The following is a 23,325-nucleotide window of genomic DNA, read 5'->3' as shown; positions in this document are numbered from 1 at the left end:
TGAGCGCGAGGCCTCAGTGCTCTATTTTATACCCCTGCAGGGGCTCCCATCATGCCCTGCTTTTAAAGAGGTACTCACACCTGCCAAAGTCTGCCTTAGAGTACACTGATCCAACATGCAGAAGGGCAGAAGAAAGGCCTGGATCCTCCCCGGGTGTAAATCGGCCTTGCTCCATCCACAGCAGCGGAGGATCTGGCCCACTGCCAGCCAATGGGGCAAAGAAAGACCAGCAGCATTCCAGGGAGCCCGATCTGCTAGGGGGTCAGGGCTGGCGCCGCAGCCTCCTTCGGATGAGGACTGTGGCGGGGTGAGGTGATTCTCCAGCCGGATGCCGTCGTCCGATTCGAGAGGCCAAGCTGAGTCCAGCGAGCTAATAAAAGAAGAGGAACGACCAGGGAGGATCGAATCAGATCCTCCTCGGACGCGCAGCCTGGCCGGGAAACGAGCAGGAATCTAGTTGGTCTCGGGCTAACAATGCCGCATTTGTGTCTTTTCCCCGGGCGGTTGGCAGGGCTGGTATTAGCTGGGGCTTTGCGGCACCCTCTGGGCCCCTGCGTGGTCTTTGATTGTTGTTACACTTCGCGCCGGCCTAGCTGGAAGAGCTCGTGTTGTAATTAGAATCAAAGGAAGCGATTTTACAGCTGGGGGTCCTGGCTGTGCCCGTTCCAGGAATCGGGGAGTAAATGGGGCAGGGGGAGGAGGAAAGAAAGAGATTGAAGGAGCCTCCTACCCCACCGCCCCCTCAGGACATTTCAAACCAGGCTGGGAAACGGCTCCAGAAAGGGCGCTGGGCAAAGGGATTGTTATTACTGGGGTTCCACCAGTGCCCCTCCTGAGAGCAGGACCTCGGCGTGCTAGGGGCTGTACAAAGTCCAGTCCCCAAATAGCTCCTGGGCTCCAGCAGGAAAACCACAAAGAAAGGATTATATTATCCCCATCTTTCAGATGCGGAACTGATTAAGTGACTCACATGGGCAGCGCGTGGCCCTGGGTCACAAGGCCCCCCTTCCTCTCAGAAGAGGATGGCAAATGGAGATGGGGGGGAAAAAGAGGAACCCCCCCCCCACATTGCTTGTACCACACAACTGAGCACAGGACTGCCTGCTGCAACATGTTCGCAGGTGCATCGTCCCATCTAGATCTAAAGTGCCCAAGCTTTCGGTGCTGTCATCGCGTCTTGCTCTCCTCCGCCTCCTCCAGCCCACGCTTTCCCTTCCTTTAATGCCACCCCATTACTTCGAGCAGGAGCCGCTGGCCCTGCAGTAGCATCAAACTCTGCATCATCACAGGAGCAACCATTCCAGTTCACACCTGAGTTGGGCCTGAATCCAGAGCAGGGGATCCAAACTCGCTCAGACTTCGGCAGGGGATGGAACCTCTGAGCCCTTGGGAGTGGCCAGCCCATTCTGACCTATCTACTTCCACAAGACTCCAGGCTTTGTTCAGCTTAATATATGGAGATATACCTATCTCATAGAACTGGAAGGGACCCTGAAAGGTCATCGAGTCCAGCCCCCTGCCTTCACTAGCAGGACCAAGTACTGATTTTTGCCCCAGTGGCCCTAAATGGCCCCCTCAAGGATTGAACTCACAACCTTAGGTTTAGCAGGCCAATGCTCAAACCACTGAGCTATTCCTCCCCCACTTGGCACCTTTTACACCACCCCACTAGCAGCAACTTATCCCCATACGTGACGCTGCCAGGACTGTGTAAAGAGGAATCAAGGCTCTCGCGGAGCTGGTGATTTTCACCCCCAGCGATTTCCAGGAACGACCAGGACAAGGCATACGTTCATCAACCGTTTATTAGAGAGAGTTGGGTCGGAAGGACATTGTATTTCCAGGCAAGCTGCAATGCTGCGCAGACCCGCAGGAGACGGGCTTGTTCACGGTTTCCTTCTTAATAAAATATTAACAAATAAATACTCAGAAAAAGTTGCAACTACTGAGAGAGGGGAGAGAAAGCACAGGGCCCTACACGGGAAGAGGAACGCAGCTCAGCTAGGTTACAGCTTCTTCCTACGGGAATATGAAAAAATATTCTGTATAAAATAAAAATGCCAGGTTGTTGTTTGTTTTTTTTAAAAAGCACTTTCCACTTTTCACCTTGAAACTCTTGTTGTCCAGAGGGATGCGATGGGGGAGGGGGAAGGTGTCTCGGAGGGGGGTGAATTACCCCTGTGCGCAAGCCTATGCAGTAAGTCACATGCAAGGTGGCAAAATGTTGACTTTACGAAGCCCAGCCCTCCGGGACCACTTATATGAACCAAGTCAATGAAGAACAAGTCCCTTCCCATTCCGATACCTTCAATGCACCGGGAATCACTTTGCAGGACAAGAAGAAAGCAACAACGGTGGCGCTTGAAGCGGAGGGAGTCTCCAGGGGGCGTAAACCCGGCCCAAAATCGTTTTGTAATGGAGCTGGGTCACGGAAGGAGTGCACTTTAAGCACTGTCTTACCAAAGCTGCTGCTCTCAGGTTGAGATAGACCCCCCGGCCCACATACACTTTTTTCAGGCCTCCTTAAGCTCCTGGTGCATTGTACCACCCTGTAATTTACACGTCGTACGGACAGGACTGTCATTTGGAGAGGCTCGATTTTATGAACTTTTCAATTTTATGGACTCCTCTGTCTCAAATTAGTTCATCAATTAGGGATTCCACTGTAACACGGGGGGGGGGGAATTTAAATGAACGATTTTTCACTCAAATTGCCCATGAAAAAGGCCATTTCTTGACCACAACCAAAAAAAAAAAAAACCCCAACCCTTCTTGTGCCCAAAGCAGAGGCAAGCTAAAATCACTGGCCCCCGGTGTAATGTACCTCTGAAGACAAGGCCGGCTCAAAGGCAATGCACCAATTCACTCCCTGACGCTCCGTTTTGAATGGTGTTTTGGTGATGCATATAAACCACAAAAAGCAACAGAGGGTCCTGTGGCACCTTTAAGACTAACAGAAGTATTGGGAGCATAAGCTTTCGTGGGTAAGAACCTCACTTCTTCAGATGACTAACACGGCTACCCCTCTGATACTTGACACCATGCAAGGCACTGCATTTAGCCGTATGGAATGGAAATCTATTTTGGCATCTGAAGAAGTGAGGTTGTTACCCACAAAAGCTTATGCTCCCAATACTTCTGTTAGTCTTAAAGGTGCCACAGGACCCTCTGTTGCTTTTTACAGATTCAGACTAACACGGCTACCCCTCTGATAAACCACAAGAGATCCCTGAAATGTGCCCATCGGGCCATTCCCCATCCGCCGTGGGTAAGGGCTTTTCAGTGCAATGGAAATGTTTGTGAAAAAAAATGGTTCAAACATTTGAGGTTTTATTGAAAAAATGATTCTTTTTTTTAATGAAAACCTGAAATGTTGTGTTTGTTGATATTTTTCACATGGGAAAAAAAAAAAACCATCCCATGCAGCTCCTGGTATTGATCACCCTAAACTGGTCAAGTGTGGGAACTGAACCCAGGACTGGGATACCTGAGCCTTTGGGGTGGGCTTTTCCTATTACGGGAGGACAAAGCATTGTGCGGCATCAGGGTGGTTACACATAGGCTTTGCGCACAGGGGTAAATTCCATCCAGAGAGAGGGCAAATAAAGGGGTGGGGATGAGAATCAGCGCTCCATCTGCCCACAGTTCAAGTACAACCCAGGTGCCTTTGGGTTCTGCCCTATAAGTAGCTTCAGCCCCACTCTAGAAGGGAAACTGATCTCCTCAGTGCACTGCTGCTAAGTTGTTTGTCTCACAGTAACGAAGATCTTGTCTACACAGGAAAGTTGCACCAGTTGAACTGAAATCGGTTTTAAAACCAGTTCACTTTAACCAGGGCAAACCCCTGCGTGTGGATGCTCTTATTCCGGTTTAAAAGCATGCACTAATGGGTTTGTGCCGGTTTAAATTCACGCCTCTAGTTAAACCAGTACAACTGTCAGTGGGCCTCCCTGGCCGATGTGGAGCTGGGGTAAGGGCTCTCCACCAGCCCTGCTCCCAGAAAAGAGGAAATTGGGGGCGTTGCCAGCGTGCAGTGCATTACAGGTACTCCCTACATTTGGGAGGCCATGGGGGCAGAGGACAATGAAGACTAATGTACACCGTGGGCTGGGCACAGCACCAGAATACGCAGAGGGCAAAGCCACCTTAACCCATTCCCCCACATCCTGGCTCCACGTGCAGGAATGGAATAACCCAGAATCAGGCCTTGGGGCGACAGCACCTGGAAATGCAGATGTGTCTCAGAACTGCCAAGCATTTCGGCAGCTGGTGGCTAAATCAGTGCGGAGTGGCCCTCATTGTCTTAACCCAGCTCATACTCCAGGGGCACAAAAATCGGCCGGAAGTGACAAAGCAGAAGTGACCATTAAGTCCTGGGCTGCTAATTCACATCCCGATTCCCGCAACTTCAAGCCACCGCCAGGTTTGCTCAGGACATGGGCCTGATCCAAAGCCCACCGAGGCTGATGGAAAGCGGGGTTTGGCTCAGGGTCATCTCCAAGGTGAGCACTCTCCAGGGCCCACCGTGAACTGGCTGAGAGAGGGCCCCTTCCCCATCCTGGCGCAAATCAGGCAAACCCCCTGTGGCTGGGAGTGACAGCTTCGTTAGCGTCACCTCTAGCCGAGGTGGGGGTGGATACACGGTGACCCTCTGTGTCACCCACTTGGACGAGGGGCCGGGAGGAGTTCACATTGCTCTGTGGGCTGCATGGGCAAAGAGAGGCTGTGGGAGGAGCGGGCAGAGAGGGGAGGAGACTGGCTGATAGTGGAATATGAAGTGGAGCGGTGCCGCTGGCCTGCATCATGTAAACGGGATACTCTGGAGTCCGGCGGAGTGGTTACTGAAAGTCGGCGGAGAGGCTGCAATTGGCAAGCGGGAAGGGGGCGGTGCCAGGAGTACCCTCCGCTGCTCAGCGGGGCGTCTCACTCCCTGACGTAGATCCGCGTGCAGACCACGTCGTCGGCTGTCATGGTCTGGAACAGCAAGAGGGGAAATAAACAAAGGGAGCAGACCCCAGAGACGACTGCTCAGGGCTCGGTCACTGAGGGTACGTCTACACTGCAATGTAAGCCCCTTCCCCCAGCACACACACCCTGCACCTCGGGCAGCCATTTGCACCCGTGCCGGCTGGGGGGTGCGGGTGTAAACCACTGCACAAAGTGCAAGGCACTGGAGTCAGGCCCTGCCCCTCTTCCAAAGTCCTGTTCCAGCCTGCACTGGGCTCAACGTGACCCCCTGGGATGGAATCTCTGGGCGGGGAGTTGTTGGAAAGCCCTGGCCAGTTCAGCACAGTGTTGGCAGGATCCTCGCCCAGTACAACCAGTTGGGTTGGGCCTCCTTCTTCCCAGAATGCATTGCTTCAGGCCATGCAGGTGCCCAGGGCATGCTCTCCTGAGGCACTATGGGAGCGCTGCCCAGGCTGTCCCAGAATGCACCAGTCAGGCAGCCGACCCACAAACACAGGTGACCCAGATGGCCACCGCTCAGAGGAGAGCGTCACAAGCTGGTTATAAAACACTGTTGCAGCTGTAGTGTAGACGGGCATTCACTCCCCGGGCAACTCTTGCATTCGCAGCTGGCGCTTAACCACCCTGTGCCAGAAAGCAAAAGGGGGTTCACAGCAACGGGTGTGTGTGTGGGGGGGGTGGGGGTTAACCCTTTGCGTGCAGAGGCCAGCCTACCAGAATGAGTTCTCCATCGTTGGTCATTTCCCGGGACCAGCCGGTCTTGGGCCCTTCCCCCTTCAGCAACCTTTGTTCACAGACCATTTTGTTCTCACTTTCCCATTTGGCCAGGCTCTGGAAGGAAGAAAGGAAGGAGAAGATCAATGCAACCGCATTTTAAATCACAAAGCCCCCGCCATGCCCCTACTAGCTCAGCGGCAGACAAGGCTCATCCATCACGCACTAGACAGGCCCAGCCCTCGACAAGAGAGAAGCTGGCAATTTGTTCCACACTCTAGTGCAGCCTGACAGTTGTGTGGGCTCATCCGTCACCCGGAGGGGCACTGGGGGGCGGGATGGGATGGGATGGCGAGGAAGAAAGGAGCCCTCGCCCCTTCAGGGGGAGGGAACGGGCTGCTAGCTACAGAGGCAGGAGTGCGTGTGTGTGTGTCACAGCGAGCGACTGCAATCCAGTGGGTGTGTGTCACACCTAGTGAGTCGGAGTCCAGATGTGTGTGTCTGTCTGTCTGTCTGTCTGTCTATGTGACGCTTAGTCCGTGGGGGAGAGGGGGTGTCGTCACACCAAGTGACTGCAATCCAGATTGTGTCTATGTGTGTGTGTCACACATTGTGAGTCAGAGTCCAGATATGGGTGTATGTGTCTGACCCTTGTTGTGTGTGTGTGTGTGTGTGTGTGTGTCGCACCGAGTTGGAGACCGGGACCCGAGGGGTGTCACACAGCATGACTTGGAGTTCAGGGTTGTGTATGTGTCACACTGAGTAAGCTGCCCCTTTAAGACACTTTGATCAGGGGCATACACCAAGAGCAGGTAGAGCTCCCCCACGACTGCGTTGGGGGGTTATGTGATGAAAACCTGCCCGGACCTCCCAGCCAGAGACGGGGCAGCCACCCGGCAAGGCTCTGAGTCCCCAAGAAAGAAGCCAAGCTGGGACACAATGGGGAAACCCCCTGTCGTATTTGTCCTGGCAGGGTCTTTGCGTACGACAAGCGGGAGGAGGTGAATATCAACAGGAATCGGCCAGGCTCAGAAGGGTCTCCCCCATATTGATTAAGGAGGGAAGTTTGCTCAGATATATCTTAGCGGCTCCGCCGCCTGGAGACGGGAGCCAGGAGGATCATGGGACGTGGCACAAGGAGGCCTCGTGGGACTTACGCTGGGGCTTCTACAGCGCCAGCTCGTGACCCATCACGCTCCCGGGCGGCGCTTTTATCCTCCGCCGGGACACCATCTTGTGACGTGTCACTCCTAACCGGGGATCCCTACGCCACCGCCACGGCTCTCCGAGGGACTATTTTACCCCTCCTCGTTAGCAGAGGCGAAGGCTGAGCGGTTTTAGAGGACATGGCCCTTATGGGACAGGCTCAGCCCTCTTCTGAGAAGGTGGGATGCCCTCTTATGACTCAGCACTCCCCACGAGGTATCCCTGCCCCATCAGCACAGTTACCAGAGGGACTATTTCACCGCACCCCATTAACAGAAGCAACACAAGCTGGGCCCCGGCGAAGAACTTGACCCTCATGCTACAGGCTCAGGTCTGAGCTTCCCTGACTTCTGGGACGCCATCTTGTGACTCATCACTTCCCACGGGTATTCCTACGCCACCAAGAGGACACCCAAGGGACTATTTATCCCCTCCCCATTAGCAGGAGCAAAGCAGTGGCAGCTGGGCGCCCCACTGGACTCATGGAGGTCTCGCCAGGGACTTCCATGGGGGTAGGATCAGCCCCTCAGCCAAGGCCTGAGCTGTCTAGGGGTCTCTCTGCTTCCCCCCCCCCACCCCCAGATAAAATAAAGGGGACTTAGCTCCAAAAAGCGGGGGCCATGCAGCCCCTGCTGCCCGGAGCAGCTCCCCCTACCTTGCAGGGGCGCCCGTCCACGGTCTGCTCCTCGAACTCTTCCCCGATCTTGAAGTTGATCTCGGTGGTGCGCACCGTGGTGGAGGTCTTGATATAGAAAGTCTCGCCGTCTTGCTTGATCTCCACGGCCGGCTTGGAAGCCGCGGCCACCGCGATCTTCCTCAGCATCACGTTGACGCCTGCAAACAAGATGGCGTCAGGCCCCTCCTTGTCCAGGGCCTTACCAGGAAAGTTGGACAGGCCCGCCCACCAAGGGCGGCCTCCCAGCTTCACATCTTTCAGGCATAGCAGAGATAAGTTGGGCTAGGGGGTCAAAGCACTGGACTGGGACTCAGGACATGAGTGTTCAGTTCCCACCGCTGCCACCAACTAACGCTGAGCAACTTGCTCCGTGCCTCAGTTTCCCCCATCTGTAAAAATAAGACTCATAATTTCTTCCTTGTCTGTTAAGACTGAACTCCTTGGGGCAGGAGCCGTCTTTGTCTGTGCAGCCCCTGGCATGATGGTCTCACTTGGGGCTTCTAGGAGCAACTGTAATGCAAATAGCAAGTGGGGACAGAACTCAAATGCTCCTGAGACACCTGCACTAAAGGAGAATCCCCAGTAGCAGTAGAGGGTTTATGAGACAATGTTGATCAGTCCCAGTTCTCTCCAATAGGGGACAATGGCAACATACACAACAGCAGTTGTGTGACAGTAGAAATCTGAGGAAAGGTGGCATGGAGGGCGGGAAATGTGGTGGGAGACAGAATTCTTGCCGCCACGTTACTTAATCTGCCCAAGAGCTGGAGAGGGGGAAACGTGAGAAGACTCCCGGTCTGACAAAGACAACAAGGGGGATCTAGTCCTAGACAGAGAGATGTCACCTTCCTCTGGGGACACCCTGCACCGTGGGAGAATGAGGGCTTTGTTAGCCCGCCGGGCAGAGCTGGCAGTGGGAACCCAGGCAGCTCCTCTCTGCAGCTTGCAGGACGCCGGGGAAACGTGTGCAGTAGCCCGGGACTGTGCTGCAGATCGAGGGGTTAGTAACGGATCGGTGCTGGGGTTCTCTTTGTTTGCCTAACAATCCACTAGCCAGTGATTCAAACTTCTATTAGCCATTCCTAAAACAGAAGCTAAGGCAGAGGTGGGCCACATCTGGCCCGCAGGACCGTCCTGCCCGGCCCTTGAGCTCCTGGTCGGGGAGACTAGCCCCCGGCCCCTCCCCTGCTGTCCCCCCTCCCCTGCAGCCACACACCGTGCGGGCAGCCCGGCCAGGCCGGGCGGTGGGGCTGTGAGCTCCTGCTGCTCTGAGCTGCATGGTAAGGGGGCGGGGGATGGGGAGCAGGGGGGTTGGATAAGGGACAGGGGATCCCGGGGGGGCAGTCAAGGGACAGGGAGCAGGGGGCGGTTGGATAGATGTGGGAGTCCCGGGGGGCCTGTCAGGGGGCAGGGGTGTGGATAGGGGTTGGGGCAGTCAGGGGATGGGGAACAGGGGGAGTTGGATAGGTGTGGGGTCCTGGGGGGCCTGTCAGGGGGCGGGGGTGTGAATAGGGGTCAGGGCAGTCGGGACAGGGAGCAGGAGCGTTGGATAGGGGGTGGGGTCCTGGGGGGGCTGGTTTGGGGTATGGGGTCCCAGGAGGGGGTGGTAAGGGGACAAGGATCGGGGGGGTTGGATGGGTCGGTGGTTCTGAGGGAGGCAGTCAGGGGGCGGGGGCCAGGCTGTTTGGGGAGGCACAGCCTTCCCTACCCGGCCCTCCATACAGTTTCGCACCCCGATGTGGCCCTTGGGCCAAAAAGTTTGCCCACCCCTGACCTAAGGCCATGCCTACCCTTCATCCATGTAAACACCATCCACATCAATGGAGTCACTGCTAATTCACACAGGGGATGCAGCATGGCCTAGTGGGTAGTGCACTGGCCTGAAAAACAGCAGACTTGGGTTCTGTTCGTGGCTCTGTCACTGAGTGCGTCCCTGCTCCGCTCCATGCCTCAGTTTCCCCAGGTGTAAAAGGGGGATAATGAAACTGACCTCCTTTGTGAAATGCTTTGAATCTACTGGATGATAAGAGCTAGGGCGTGTGGCTGTTACATCTGGGTCAAGCCAAGCCATCCGACCCTAAATCCTCCCAGCCCTTCTAACAGCTGGGATTCTACATCGGTGTGAACCCAGCCCAGAGAGGTTAAGTGACTCTCAGAGGGGAAGAAGGGAAGTAATGATCTCTCCCTCTGGGAATGTTTTATTGTTTCTGAAAAGGCTCTTTTGAAACCTGAAGTTGTTCCAAGTTCTAGAGGCTGCCAATTTTTACTTTATTTTATTTTGGGGCTCATTGATTACTTGATGCAAACAGAGATTGCTGTGATTTCATTAAGGGCGTGGTAAGGTTACTCTTCTTGTAAAAATTGCTTCATGATGTTAGGTCATAAAAATAACAATTCTGGCATGTAACAGTTCATCTTTTATCCTGCATGATCTCAGGGTAATGGATATACTTGGATTGCTTCACTCGCCGGTGCACTGGGGCCATGTCTGGGGTGGAACATAGCAGCTATTTAACAGCATGCACTCAACCCGCACGGAAATGCAGCCACCTCTGGGGTGGGCCATGTCAACACTCTGGCAGCTCACAGCAACACTATGCTTCACAGCAATTCAGTGGAAGTGAAGGAAAATATTCCACCTCAACAAAACTCCAGGGGTAATTTTAGGGAAGCCGGTACAGCCACCATGACTGGAATTTGTGAAAAGGGCTATTGGATATGAGTAGCCAGAAGCACTAAGGGTCTTGTTTTACATCTCATCTGCACCATGGAACCTGTAGTAGCCCAGCGCCCCCTAGCATCAAGCGGGGAGTTGGGGTCAGCACTGAGACATAGGGAAGAGTGCCCCCTACTGAGTCACCCACCCGCCTCCCTGCTGCACAGCGCCCCCTAGCGCCTCTGGGCTCGTGTACAATGAAGCCACGCCCCAGAACTAAGACTAACGTCCAGGACGAAAACCCGAGCACTTTTCCATCTTCAAAGCACTTTCCAGACATGATTACATTAACCCTTTAAGCCCTGCGAGGTAGGGAAATAGCACCATCCCCATTTTACAGATGGGGGAAACTGAAGCAGGGAGCGGTCAAGGCCCAGATTTTCAGAAGCATCCTCTTACCTTGAGGGCTGAGCCCGAGACACCCAGGGCCTGATTTTGTGATGTACATCGAGCTGCAGGGGCTTAGCACCTTGGATAAAACGGGTCTCTAACCCTGGGCACCCTACAAAAATAAGGGCCTGATTCTTGGTTACACCAAGGCCTCTTAAACCAGCTAAAGGGGCCTTAAAATGGGTATGAGTGAAGTCGACAGAGTACAGCAAAGGGGCCTCAGTGCTCCTTTCCCAACGCAACAACCTCTTTGCATGTCCAGGGCTTGTCTGCACAGGGAAATGGACCGGAATAGAGCTCCTAGTCCAGAATAAATGTGATTTTAGTCCAGGATAATTCTGCACTTTGGAAGTGAATTAAACTAACCCAAATTAAGGCTGCTTTTATTCTGAATGAGAGTGTCTACAGCGGGGCTTAATCTGGTTTAAATGTCCACCTTTGGTTAATCCACTTGAATTCCCCGCAGCAGATAGGGCTATGGGGCAGACACTGGCTGAGATTCTGTGACCTGTGTTATGGCATTGCCAAGTCTCCGGATAGTTGTAGCTCTTCTTAAATCCCCAGCCCCTGGAGTCCTGTGATAACATGAGACTCAGGCCTGATCTACACTCAAAACTTAGGTCAACCTACGTAACCCCTAGTGTAGACACAGCGAGGTCAATAGAAGAATGCTTCTGTCAACCTAGCTACCATCGCTCGAGCAGGCAGGAAAACCCCTTCCATGACCATAGTCTGCATCTATGTGTCCCTCCATTGTGACTCTCAACCCCCACCCTGCTCTTCCAGTCTTGGGCTCCCCCCCCCCTACAGCTCTGCCGATGCCCCTCAATTCTGGCCCGCATCCCTCCCTGCTCTTCCAGCCCTGGGGCCTCTCCTGAGCATAGAGACCATGCCAAAGGCTGAGAACTAGCCCCTGAACCCAGGGGGCTGCAAGGCCTTTGCACAAGCGCCACACAAGCAGGGCAGACCCCCAGTGCAGAGGGGAGTCTCAAGGCATCACCTGCTTTGCAGCCCCCGGACACCGCCAGTGGGGTGTGATTCTGATTGAGAACCAGGCTCGCTGCGTCTGGAAATCTAGGAGACGGACACTGTTGTAACCTCTGGGGAACAGCCCCCTCTAGCCTGACCAGGACTTCGGGTCACCAGGACAGAGGCTGTCCCCTGGAGAATCAGTCCCGGATCTTGCCCTGAGCCCAGTGCATGCTGGGGCAGGGCATTGGGCCTCACCGTGGGAATGCCCATGCAGCGCAGACGGGATCAGAGACGCTCCGGTTCGCGTCTCGGTGCTAGGAGTTAAGGCGCTCCCTAGAACATCACGGGCGTCCTCTCACATCCTGCCTCCGGGGGGCTACATGAAGCGAGTTCGCTGGGTCTCAGCCCTGTGGGCCATGTGACATGAACGTGTGGGATTGCAGCCTGGGTCAGGGGATCTCAGCCCCTGGGGGGCAGAACACATGGTGTCAGGGGGTCACAACCCACCTGCTCTTCCCCCATGGCTAAGGAGAAGGGGGATGCCAGCTAGATGGGGTGGGGGGTAGGTACAGAACAATGGAGAACTAGTGACCTACATGAAGCAAGTTTGCTGGGTCTCAGCTCGGTTCCTCAAGTGTCCCTGGGCCTGCTAAGAATGGTACCATCCCCTTGTTAGCTGCCTCGGCAGATGGATGGGGGCTTTGCAGAGCTGGGACCTGGGAGCTGGGGAAAAGCCATGCAGTTTCTGCCTTTGGCCCCCTTATTACAGTGAGTAACCGAGGACTCCAGAGCTGCTGACATGGGGGCTCCCACCAGCACAAAACCCACTTAACAGATGCACCGAAGAGGACCTCAGCTAGGTCCCTAGACTTCCCCCCGGTCCCCTGGACTCCTGACCCCAGATGGAGAATGGGATGGGGGCGGGCGGGCTCGGGAATGTAGAATCTCCCCCTGTACACACACAGCCTGCAGCCGATGATAGGACTAGATCCAGCTTCTCCGAGTGCAAGATGCGCACCGCCCACACCGGCGCCCCTGCTCCGGGAGCTGGCCCCACTCCAGACACCTCCAAGAGGCTGCGCTTCTCTTTGGGCTGGGGCAACCCGCTGGAGAATGCAGCACCAGCCTCGCGATACATTGCCCCTTGCCCCTGGCTGGCTGGCAGACGGTCCTTTGTCACCAGGCGTGGGGGGAGAGAGGGTCTGATCCGACAGTCTGCTCCGGATGCTGAGTCACGAATAGTTTGGGGGAGGGAGGGAGCAGCATGAGACACAGGAACCATGTGACACTGCTGGCGAAGACAGATGATGCTGATGCTTGAGGGGTTAAAGAGGGCGATTGTCCCTCCCCCTGCTTCTTGGGCCAGGGGTGAGCGTGGGCAAGATAGAGACAGATCCCCAGCCGGTGTAAATCAGAACAGTGCCACCGACCCCCGGGCTGTGGTAGACGGAAGGTCTTGTGAGCAGCCTAGAATATCCTCTGTGTTACTTTGACCCCTGCATTGCTAGCTGTGGCTAAGGGGGTGTGGGGAGCAAGGAACAGTTGGGGTCACATGAGGAGCGAAACCATCAGCTGGGGCCAGAGCTCTGAGTGCTAATCCCATCTCTGCCGCTGACTCGTTGCATGGCCTTGGGCAAGTCCCTTTTCCCTCTCCGTGCCTCGATTTCCCCTCTGCCAGCTGTATAGCAGCAGTAACGATGCTAGGACACCTCCCCAGGCCGCTGGGAAGTTTAATGCTAGGAAACCGCTGTGAGATCCATGGATAAAAGCTTGCTATGGATGGAAAGAGAATTTCTCTTGGGTGACAAAGACATTAGACAGGCAAAGGAGGGTGTTGGATCATCTCCAGAACGGTCAGATCCACAGGAAAATGGGTAGGTCGGAACAGAACCCACTCTTCACCCTGCCTCTCAGAAAGGTTACGCTAAATCTAGGTACTTAGTTCCCCTCTCAGCACAATCAGGCTACTCCCGTACACCCACCGCTGCAATGCCCAAGTCGGGGGTAGACACGCCCCGGGAAGGAAGCCGTGTGCCGTATAAGATCGCTGGGGTACACACGGCAGCGACAGGCTGCTGCCGATCTGCTCATTATTCCCCGGTTGTGAGGCTTCTTAGGGCAGGATCGGAGCCCTGACTTTCCATGACAGAGCCTCGTGCTGCGGAGATAGAATAACCCCAGCTGCAAAGCAGCACCGGCGGTTTAAATTCCTCCCCATTATTTGCTCTCAGGGCTTGGCTGTTCAAGGGATAAATTTGCTGAATAAGGAAAAATAAGGGAGGGTGCGTCCCAGAGACACGGATCCCAGCAATCCAGCCAGCAAGATGCTCCATGCTAGGGCTGGGTAAACTCTTTATTATTGCTAGTAGAGTCGTGCCTAAGAGGCCTCGGTCAAGGTCCGAGCCCCATGGTGCCGGGTGCTGCACAGACACACTGCAAGAGACAGCCCCTGCACCAAAGACAAAATAACAACACGCACAACTCCCCCTAGCTCGTCTATAAAGCTTTCCATCCATAGATCTCATAGCGCTTGACAAGGGAAGTCAATGTCATTAGCTCCATTTTACAGCTGGGGAAACTGAGGCCTGGAGGGCCAAAGTGGCCCACCCAGCAGGCCGGTCACAGAGAAGGGAACAGAATCCCACCCTCCTGAGCCCCAGCCCTCTCCACTACACCACGCTGCTCTGAAGAGAAACCAGAGTAAGAGAAGGCTTATTCTCTTTTTACAGATGAGGGAAACTGAGGCACATCAGAATACAGTGACTTGCTGAGGGTCGCACAGGGCATCTAGGGCAGAGCTGAGAACAGAACCCAGGTCTCCTGAGCCCCTGGGCCAGGGCCTTCCACCACAAGACCAGCCTTTATCAGTGCAAAGACGTGAGCCTGACCTGCCTGCTGACCATCCCCGAGAGATGGGCCTAATGTCCCTCTGATCTTGCAGGGGAAGAGACGGTCAGTGATACAGGAAGCAGAGGGGGAGAAGCACAGAATCATAGAAGATCAGGGTGGGAAGGGACCTCAGGAGGTATCTAGTCCAACCCCCTGCTCAAAGCAGGACCAAAGCAGGCAGGTGATGGGTTTATCGTGGTGACATATCTGCCCGTAACCAGGGCTCCATTATGCCATGGCTGCACCAACAGAGCAGGAGCCGATCCCTGCCCCAGAGAGCTCACCCTCTGACAAGACAGCCCCGGGCCGGGGGGAGGTTGATTAGCTGCATGTTACAGCTGGGGGAAGTGAGGAATTCAGTGGCTTTCCCCCAGGCACCCAGCTGGTCAGCTCCAGCCTGCGTGAGATTCTGTGGCCCAGAGACATCGGGGGACTCCTCATGTAAAATCTAGCCCGTGGCGCGTGGGTCATTCTTGCAAATGGAGGCTGCTGGAGGGTGGAGTGGGCAGCTTTGCCCCCAACTGACCGCTGCACCGCCTGCTTGAGTCTTGGAGAAGGAAGCCAAAGTCACGACGCAAAGGCAACAGCGCAGCCCCTAAAAATCTGCCCCCCCGCCATTTTCTCGTTGGCGCTCGCTTGCCGCGGGATGTCATTCTCCCTGCTGCTGCCGGACTCCATCCACCCCGAGTGGTTATTGCTCCATTTGCACTCAGCTACAGACCGAGCCAACGTCTTCGCAGCGCCTCGCTGAGCCGCCCGGGACGCAACAGAGCTGCAAATCCCAGCCCCGTTGCTGGCCCCGTTATTGTCTGGTTTGCTCCAACCGGCAACAACACGGTCATGCTACCGCTGCCCGGAATCCCGCTCGGGGGCCTGCAAAGATCCGGGTTGCACGGAACAGGAGGCCTGGCTCACGGGAACAGCTGCATTGTTCCCCGGCTAGTCAGAGAGCGCTCGGCGCAGAAGCAGGGCTGACCTTTGGGTGCACAAGGCCACAGATCAAATTCTTGGATGTTTCTTCTCCTAGTCTGACGCCCCAGGAGTCAAGGCGCGAGCGCTGCCGGAAGAATAGGACCCCCCCCCCCCCCCATTTTTCGGCATTCCCATCTCCTCACAATACGGGCCTGTCTCTGAGCAATGCAATGCCCTGGAAGCTGCCCAAACCTCGTGCATAGGTCATTGTTCCCATTGCATTCCACTATTGTGCTGGGGCACCGGGTTAGGGGCTCGGGGTAAGGGTGCCAGCCTCTCTCCTTGGAGCAAGGAAATTCAGGGCTGGCTTCTGAGCTGTAGCTCCCGAGATGTTTGGTTTGTGTCCGCGCCCCCATCATTTCCAGGGGGCAGAAACCAGACAATCCATGTGCCTCTCGGCAATGCCACATGACCCACGCTCGTGCCTGTGGAACTCATTGCCACAACGTACTGCCGAGGCCAATGGCTGAGCAGTATTCAGAAGAGGACTGGGCGCATATATGGATAATGACAACATCCCGAGTTATAATGGGAAGGATTTAAAAGAGGAAGCTTTGGATATCCATCCTCAGGCATCAGGGAGGGAAGTTCCTCTGTGGGTAGGTTATCCCAGGGATGTCCAGCAGAGTTTTCTTTGCAGCTGCCGGTGCTGGGCTAAATGGATGCACTGGTTTGGCCCAATCTGGTCATTCCTATGTGCCTCTCTGAGACAGTTCAGCTCAGCCAGAAACTGGTCTCCCTCAATAATTAGAGGTTTTCTATTCTGCTCTGCAGCTGGACTGAACAAGTTACAAGTCGGTGGGGGTGAGCTGCCTACACTTCTGGGTGAATTCAAACCCAGAGGTGAGATCCCAGTTAAATGATTTGCAGCAAGAACTGCTCACTCTGCATGTGTGGGGGTAGGGGAGGGAGATCAGGTCTCTTCAGCAGCGTGACCAACCCTTGTGGTTTTTATCATGAGCAGCACAACCATAGGTGTTCTGCTTAAAGCCCCAGCTCCTGGAGTCATGGGAAGACCTCCGCTTTCATTTTTTAAAAAGGTTCTCGCCCTCATGCGTACAGAAAGAAGCTTAAAAAAAGAAAGTGAACATTACCCTAAAAGCTCCGACACCAGAAAGCAAAGATTATCGGTTTTAAAAATCTCACGAATGTTTCTGGCAATCTCACTAGTTTTGGAGTCCTGCCTCATGATTTTCAAACTCTCGGGGTTGGCCCGGGTGCTTTAGCGCCCCTCTTCCCCCCCAACTGGGCACCGAGATCCAAGCAATTGTGACTTTTCAAAATCTTGACCTCGTGTATTACAAGTAATGATCCTAATAAACCCCAGAGTTAGCTACATTTACACATTCCCCCGGCTGCCTCAGAGACCCTCACACAACAGTGTTTTACTACTTTAGGAAGCGAAAGCGACTAGAAACAAAGGAAGGAGGAAACCAACAAACCAAGTTCAACTACCTAAACTTAGCCAAATGCAAAAGGTAAAACAGCATGAGCCTGGGGAAGCAAGTCCGATCTTTAAATTTCATGGCTCATTATCTTGAGTGTCCCTTCCCCTTTATAGCCGGCCAGTCCCCCCACAAAACAGTAAGTGCCAGGAGAGATCAACTTCGCTTAATGCTGCTAAGATGCCAGTGAAATCCCATGCCTGATAAAAGTCGGGACCCCTGTTGCTTTTGTGGGAAAGCCCAAGATTTACTCCATCAGCTGGCAGATTTATATTTCTGCTAAGGTTTCTCCAGCGCCTGTGAGTTCCAGCGTCGCTGATTCGGAGACAGGGAAGGGGGGTTGGGGGGGAGAAAACCAAGTGAAACATAAGTAAGTGATAATTATACTGAAGTATTTGTTACATATCCTCTAACCTGGAAAATATTCTGCTCCACTCACTTCTCATTTCACTTAGAAAGGGTCAAGCGGAGGGGAGAGCAAGCGAGCGCTGGCAAATGGGGGGTGTTTCGCCCCACTGCCTGGTGAGGGTTTGGGAGGAATCTAGCCAGGCTGGTCACTGACTTCCCAGAACCCAGCAGCTCCCATTGTTCTCAATAGTGAGGGGGGAGAGCATTTTCCTTTGTCCTCGGTGGGGGGAGGGGGTCTCTCCATTGTTCTCCAGTAGTGGAGGGAGGGAGGAGGAGGGGATTTTTCCCTTGTTCTCCAATGCGGGGAAGGGGAGTATTCTCCATTGTTCCCCAGTAGAAGCTCCTGAACGCTTAGCACTAGGAAATCTGACCCGAAAGGCATTTTCTTACACCCCGGGGCCATTTCACCTTCGATGGGCCTGATCCCGGTGGAAGGCGCTTGAGACCTCACTGGCCCTGGAGCAAGAGGTTTCCCCAACTTTAAATTCCCAGGTGACACCAGGAGCCCAGATGCCCCTGCCCTACAACCTCCCCCCCCACACCCCGGGCTTTCCTCACTAATTGTTTCCTTCTGGGGGGACCCCCCCTAAGCCGGGCTGGCTTCACTCACAGCTTGGCATCTCCTGCCCGGTTGCAGCAGCCTGGATCACAGCCACCCCCAGCACAGATTTTTTTGGAGGAAGGGGGGCCTGTCTCTTTAAGAATCCTCTTCCTGCCCCCCACCTACTCCCACCCCCACACCTTGCACAAGCAATTAGCTTGCATGTGCCCCCCACGGGGCTCGGGCTGTGGGGCTCAAAACTGCAGTGTAGACGCTCGGTTTCCCCGCCCAGGGTCTCAGAGCCCAGGCTCCAGCCAGACCCCGGATGCCTACGCTGCGGTATTATAGCCCTCAGCCCAAGCGCCATGAGCCCACCTCAGCTGACCCAGGTGAGTCACACCCTTTGAGTGCAGTGGAGACAGATGTGCCCGTAAGTGCCCGGGGTGGGATGCGTTGTATCACCCATGCTAATGTGCCGTGCTCCTTGGTCACCAGTGGCTGGATCACCTGGACAGGTTTATGCCTAGCGCTCTGATGCAGGTTTTCAGCTAACAGACGTTTAGTGCCACCAGTAGAATCTCACACCTTTTAGTTCCAGAACTCCTGGGTCCAACAACCACAGCCGACCTCACCAGCAGCAGCGGCACCTTTAGCGTGGCCGACAAAGCGAAGACACCGGGGCCCCCTCTCACGTGACCAGCCGTTGCCTCGTAGAAGGGGCTTTTCAAAGAGCAAAGATCTACTGGGAACCTGTTAGCACAGCCACGTAAGAACTCCTTACCATCCACTCGCACGTTTCAGCCACAGCTCACCAACCACTTTGCAAAGGAGATAAGCATCATTAGCCCCATTTTATAGAGGGGGAAACTGAGGCATGGAGAGGAGACATGATTTGCCCGAGGTCACCCACCAGGCCACTTACGGAGGCATGACTAGAAATCAGGTCTCCTAAACACCAGCCCAGTGTGCTATCTTCTAGGCCAATCTGCTTAGACCAGGGGTGGGCAAACTACGGCCCGGGGGCCACATCCGGCCCTTCAGACGTTTTAATCTGGCCCTCGAGCATCTGCCGGGGAGCAGGGTCCGGGGCTTGCCCAGCTCCGTGCGTACCGTGACTCCGCGCAGCTCCTGGAAGCAGTGGCATGTCCCCCCTCTGGCTCTTACACGTAGGGGCAGCCAAGGGACTCTGCACGCTGCCCCCACCCCAACCGCCGCGCCCAGAGCTCCCATTGGCCGAGAACCACAGCCAATGAGATCTGCAGGGGCGGCGCCTGCGGACAGGGCAGCATGCAGAGTTGCCTGGCCATGCCTCCCTGTAGGAGCCGGAAGGGGAACATGCCGCTGCTTCTGCACCGCCCAGAGCCTGCACCCCAACCCCCTCCCATGCCCCAACCCCCTGCCCCAGCCCTGATCCCCCTCCTGCCCTCCGAACCCCTTGGTCCCAGCCCAGAGCACCCTCCTGCAGCCCAACCCCTCATCCCCAGAGCCCGCCCCCCCAGCCGGAGCCCTCACTGTCCCCCCGCACCCCAATTTTCTGAGCATTCACGGCCGCCATACAATTTCCATACCCAGATGTGGCCCTCGGCCCAAAACGTTTGCCCACCCCGGGCCTAGACCCTTCACTGCCAAGCAAACAGAGGGTCTGTCTGCACAGGAACGAGACACCCGCGGCTGGCCCGTGCCAGCTGACTCGGGCGGTGGGACTGTTTCACATCTGGGCTGGGGTTGGGGCGTGGGGCCCAGGACCCTGCGAGCTGGGAGGGTCCAAGAACTCAAGCTCCAGCGGAGACGGTTTGCTCAGGTCAGCCACAGGTTGTTCTTCGCTGTGTAGACGTACCGAAAGGGACCGCCCCCAGCAGCCACCCCGGAGCTCTCCGCACAGCTCATGGGGAGATAACAAGGCGTCCCCACCGGGGCCCTTCCACCAAGGCCCGGCCAGCCCTGTTGTGGTTTCCATGTCGTTTGCAAGAAAAAGCCGGGAGGGAGGAGGACGAGCCCCAAGCCCTCTCTGTGCAGCGCCAGCGCCTCGGCAGGGGCAGGCGAGATCGCCACGGGGGAGGCTCGCGCTGGTTGTGAAAGGTTAGTCATAACACAGTCCACAGCAACTCTGCCGGGACACAGGCGGGTTCCCAAACGGCATCCAACAACGAAGGCCCGAGCCGGTGCCAAGAGCTACAGCCCGTATCTCAACACACCCCAGCGAGCAGCCTGGGCTGCTCGAACATTGCTCAGGTTTGGTGGTCAGAGAAAGACCAGAGCTTTCTGCAATCGACAGGGGGTGACCGGCCCCAGCCACCCCAGAGCTAAAGAGCACACAGGGGCTTTGGGGAAAGGTCAGAGGCGCAGGGCAGGGCTTAATTGTAATAGAAGGGGGGCCGGGATGCAAGGAATTTTTTTACATTCATAACTGATGCAACAAGCCCAGCGGTGCCGGGCTCTGAACTGCCCAGCCCAGAGGTGCCGGTCTCTGAACTGCCCGGCCCAGAGGTGCCGGGGCTGTGAACTGCCAGGCCCAGAGGTGCCGGGGCTCTGAACTGCCAGGCCCAGAGGTGTCGGGCTCAGCCCCTGCACAAATTAAGCATGGATGGAGGGAAAATAGCAGTTCAAACAAGGGTCTGGGTGTCAGGACTCCTAGGTTCTGCTCCTGGCTCTGTGAGGAAAGCCTAGTGCAGTGAGCGGACGGCAGGAAGTCTGTGTTTTCTTCCCAACTTGGCTGCTGATGAGCTGTGTGACTCTTAGGCAAGCCCCCCATCCGTGCCTCAGTTTCCCCCATCTGTAAAATGGGGATAGCCATACTAAGGTGTCTTTGTAAAGCCCAGGGAGATCTGTGATTAGAAGGGTTGAGCCTTGTTAGTAATTTAGGCTGGTCTGACCACGTCTCTAATTTATCAGGACCCCTTTTTCAGCATGGGGGGGGGTGTATTATAGATCGTTACCTAAAGGGGTTTTCACATTGGCTCCTGCTTGTTTGTTACAGGTGCTCTCCCTACCTGTCTCCCATGGCAGGGTGTCCCCGATCACACACACAGTCCGTACAATCCCATTACAGGAGAGGACGGGCGAGGGTCTGTGGCCTGTGATGGGCAGGAGGTCAGACTAGATGATCATGATGGTCCCTTCTGACCTTAAAGTCTCTGAGTCTATAACAACCAACAAGCAGGCAGGGTATTGTCTATGGTGGCGGGGGCATGCAATGGGAGCAGCCCACTCCCCCCCCGCCATCCCCTTGGAGCCCCTAGACTTTAGAGGGGAGGAGCAGTTGCGCCCCCAACTGAAACTTCACAGATATAACAAGGGGGCTAATGAGCCATGCCAGGATCCCAGATCCCAGCACCCCCCTGAACGCTGGATCCAGACCAAGCCACCCACTCACCCCCTCCCTGCAGCATCCCAAGGTTTTTTTTTTTTACCACACCCCTTTCTGCAGAATTGAAGCACCGATTCGTTTTGCCTCACAACCCCCTCTAGGGAGCAGTCTCGTTAGATGGGGAAACTGAGGCACGGAGCCAAACGCTCCCGAAGTCGCAGGCTGAGTCCCTCACGGGCCCATCCGAGAGTGCGTCACTCCCTCGCAGGCTCAGCGTTTACTCACTTCCTCTGCAGATATGTGGGGCTGGCTGGAAAGTCCCATCTTCCTCCCCGCCCCCCCGCCCCCCCGCCCCCCCAGCACTGGCGGGGTGCACAGGGGAGGGGGAGCCGGCTGGGGATCAGAGCTGAGGCCGGACAGACCCTCCCCCGGGCGCTGGGCAGAGCACCCTGCACCCATGCGTGGCAGCAAACGGCCAGAAGGTAGCACTAGGCTCTACCTCCCATGGGGGAGAATTGCGGTTTGATTCCCAGATGCTTCAGCTGGCATCCCAAGGGGATGATCTGCAACAAGGCCAGTCCTAACCTGACGGTCTCCTGCTGCTCCCTGGTAGATCCGACAGGAGAGGGGGCTTGGGGTGAGAAGGGCACTGACAAGGGAGGCTAAAGAACAGAACCAGGAAAAAGGAGGGGAAGAGAAGGAAAAGAACTCCCTGCCCCCATCAGACAGTTTAGTCCCCGCTACATTAGCCACTGGGGCCAATTCTCCACTCACTCCCCAGTGGTTTTTCAAGGGCTACTCCTGACTTACACCAGTTTGCCAGGAGAATCAGGCCCATTGTCGCTCCCAGTCACCCCTGAGGTTCGGTCTAATCCAGCGCCAGGCTCCCTTCGCTTCCACCGTAGGGCCGGATCCTGATCTCCGGTTCGCCCGTGTAAATCCAGAGCAGATCTCCTCAGCGGAGTTACTCCGCTATCTCTGGTGTAACTCCAGAGCAATACCGTGACTCCTGGTGCCCACCCAGAGCAATTCCGTCCAGGAGATTTACCCCCGGTCTCAGGTACACCCAGAGCAGCTCCACTGAGGCCAACCGAAGCAGCCGGGAGTGGAGTGACTCCGGATTTAGGCACGCGTGAGTGAGACCAGAAGGCGGCCCCGGAGGGTCAGTTTCCAGCACCCCTCCGAGAGCCCGGGGATGGATGCTCTCCACGGAGCCAGCGCTCCCTGCCCCACGGGGTGATGCCGGGTTCATGTCGAGCAGCTGGCTTGTCTCACCCTGAGTCATCTGCTATTCCCCCCCCCGGCTCGGGCTGGCCTCAGTGCTCAGGGATCGGGGGGGGCAGAGCTCCCACTGACTCACCCAACGCTTTCAGCAGCTCCTCGAAGTTCTCCGAGTGCTTCATCTTCCAGTTCCCGGAGAAATTGGGCATCTCGAAGCGGGAGGGGGCAAAGCAGCCGGGTGGGGAAGAGAGAAATGCACCGGGCAGCTCCTAGCTGGAGAGGGGGGGGGATGATGGGAGGGGGCAAAGCTTTTGCACTGGCTGGTCACCTACTAACCCCTCTGCTCTCCCCTAGCCTTAGAAAGGAGCTCGCGCCCCTTCCCCCCACCCCTGGCTGATTGACACCCCCCCCCTTCTTTCTCTGTCTCCTAATGAGGTTTCCCACAAGCCTGGGAGCTCCGGTGCCTGCGTCCCTGCCCCACACAGGAGCCTCCTTTCTCCCTCTGCTCTCCAGCGCTTTCTCCCCCATCCCTTTATGTGTCATGTTACTGCTCAGCCTCCCTGTCTAGTCCCTCCCCCCGGCCTCTGGGAGGAGAGAAACATGTCTCCAGGCTCACCTGTCTGGGGGGGAGCTCCTGATCCCCCCCCACACCCACACACCCCTTGCAAAAGGAAAATCAGGGTAGGTGTCGCTTTAAACAGCAGGGCAGCTGGCTTATTGGCAGAGCTCCCTGCCTGCCCAGTTAGGAAGCAATCCAGACTCACTCTGTCTACTCCATTTTCACAGCCCCACACTAATAATAAAGCCTGACTCTGACCTGGGCCATGCGCCCCGTCCCCAGCCTGGGTCATCTCATCTCCTCCGGGCCCACCGCTCCTTTCAGTAGTACGAGGCCATTTG

The 23,325-nt window shown here is 55.8% G+C and overlaps 1 protein-coding gene across 1 annotated transcript; it reads right to left on the bottom strand.

The window, feature by feature from the left end:
• Window positions 1-3,124: 3,124 nt before the first annotated feature.
• Window positions 3,125-22,898, bottom strand: CRABP2 (cellular retinoic acid binding protein 2). Its single transcript, XM_054010324.1, has 4 exons — window positions 22,565-22,898; window positions 7,544-7,722; window positions 5,683-5,799; window positions 3,125-4,974 (listed from the first exon to the last, which is right to left on the bottom strand). The coding sequence occupies exons 1-4, from the start codon at window positions 22,632-22,634 to the stop codon at window positions 4,924-4,926; spliced, it is 417 nt and encodes a 138-aa protein (XP_053866299.1). The 5' UTR covers window positions 22,635-22,898; the 3' UTR covers window positions 3,125-4,923.
• Between the last annotated feature and the right edge of the window lie 427 nt (window positions 22,899-23,325).

The sequence above is a fragment of the Malaclemys terrapin genome, chromosome 21 (genome assembly GCF_027887155.1).
Source record: "Malaclemys terrapin pileata isolate rMalTer1 chromosome 21, rMalTer1.hap1, whole genome shotgun sequence".
NCBI lineage: Eukaryota > Metazoa > Chordata > Testudines > Emydidae > Malaclemys > Malaclemys terrapin.
The sequence above is the reverse complement of the archived record's forward strand: the minus strand, read 5'-3'. Positions and strand labels throughout refer to the sequence as shown.

Bases quoted from the DNA above. Each gene is read 5' to 3' on its own strand.
- CRABP2 (XM_054010324.1), bottom strand. From the start codon at position 22,634: ATGCCCAATTTCTCCGGGAACTGGAAGATGAAGCACTCGGAGAACTTC. The intron at 5,800-7,543 runs GTAGGGGGAGCT...TCTTCCTTCCAG, and splicing joins TGGACGGGCGCCCCTGCAAG to AGCCTGGCCAAATGGGAAAG. The intron at 4,975-5,682 runs GTAGGCTGGCCT...TTGCTGTTCCAG, and splicing joins ACGATGGAGAACTCATTCTG to ACCATGACAGCCGACGACGT.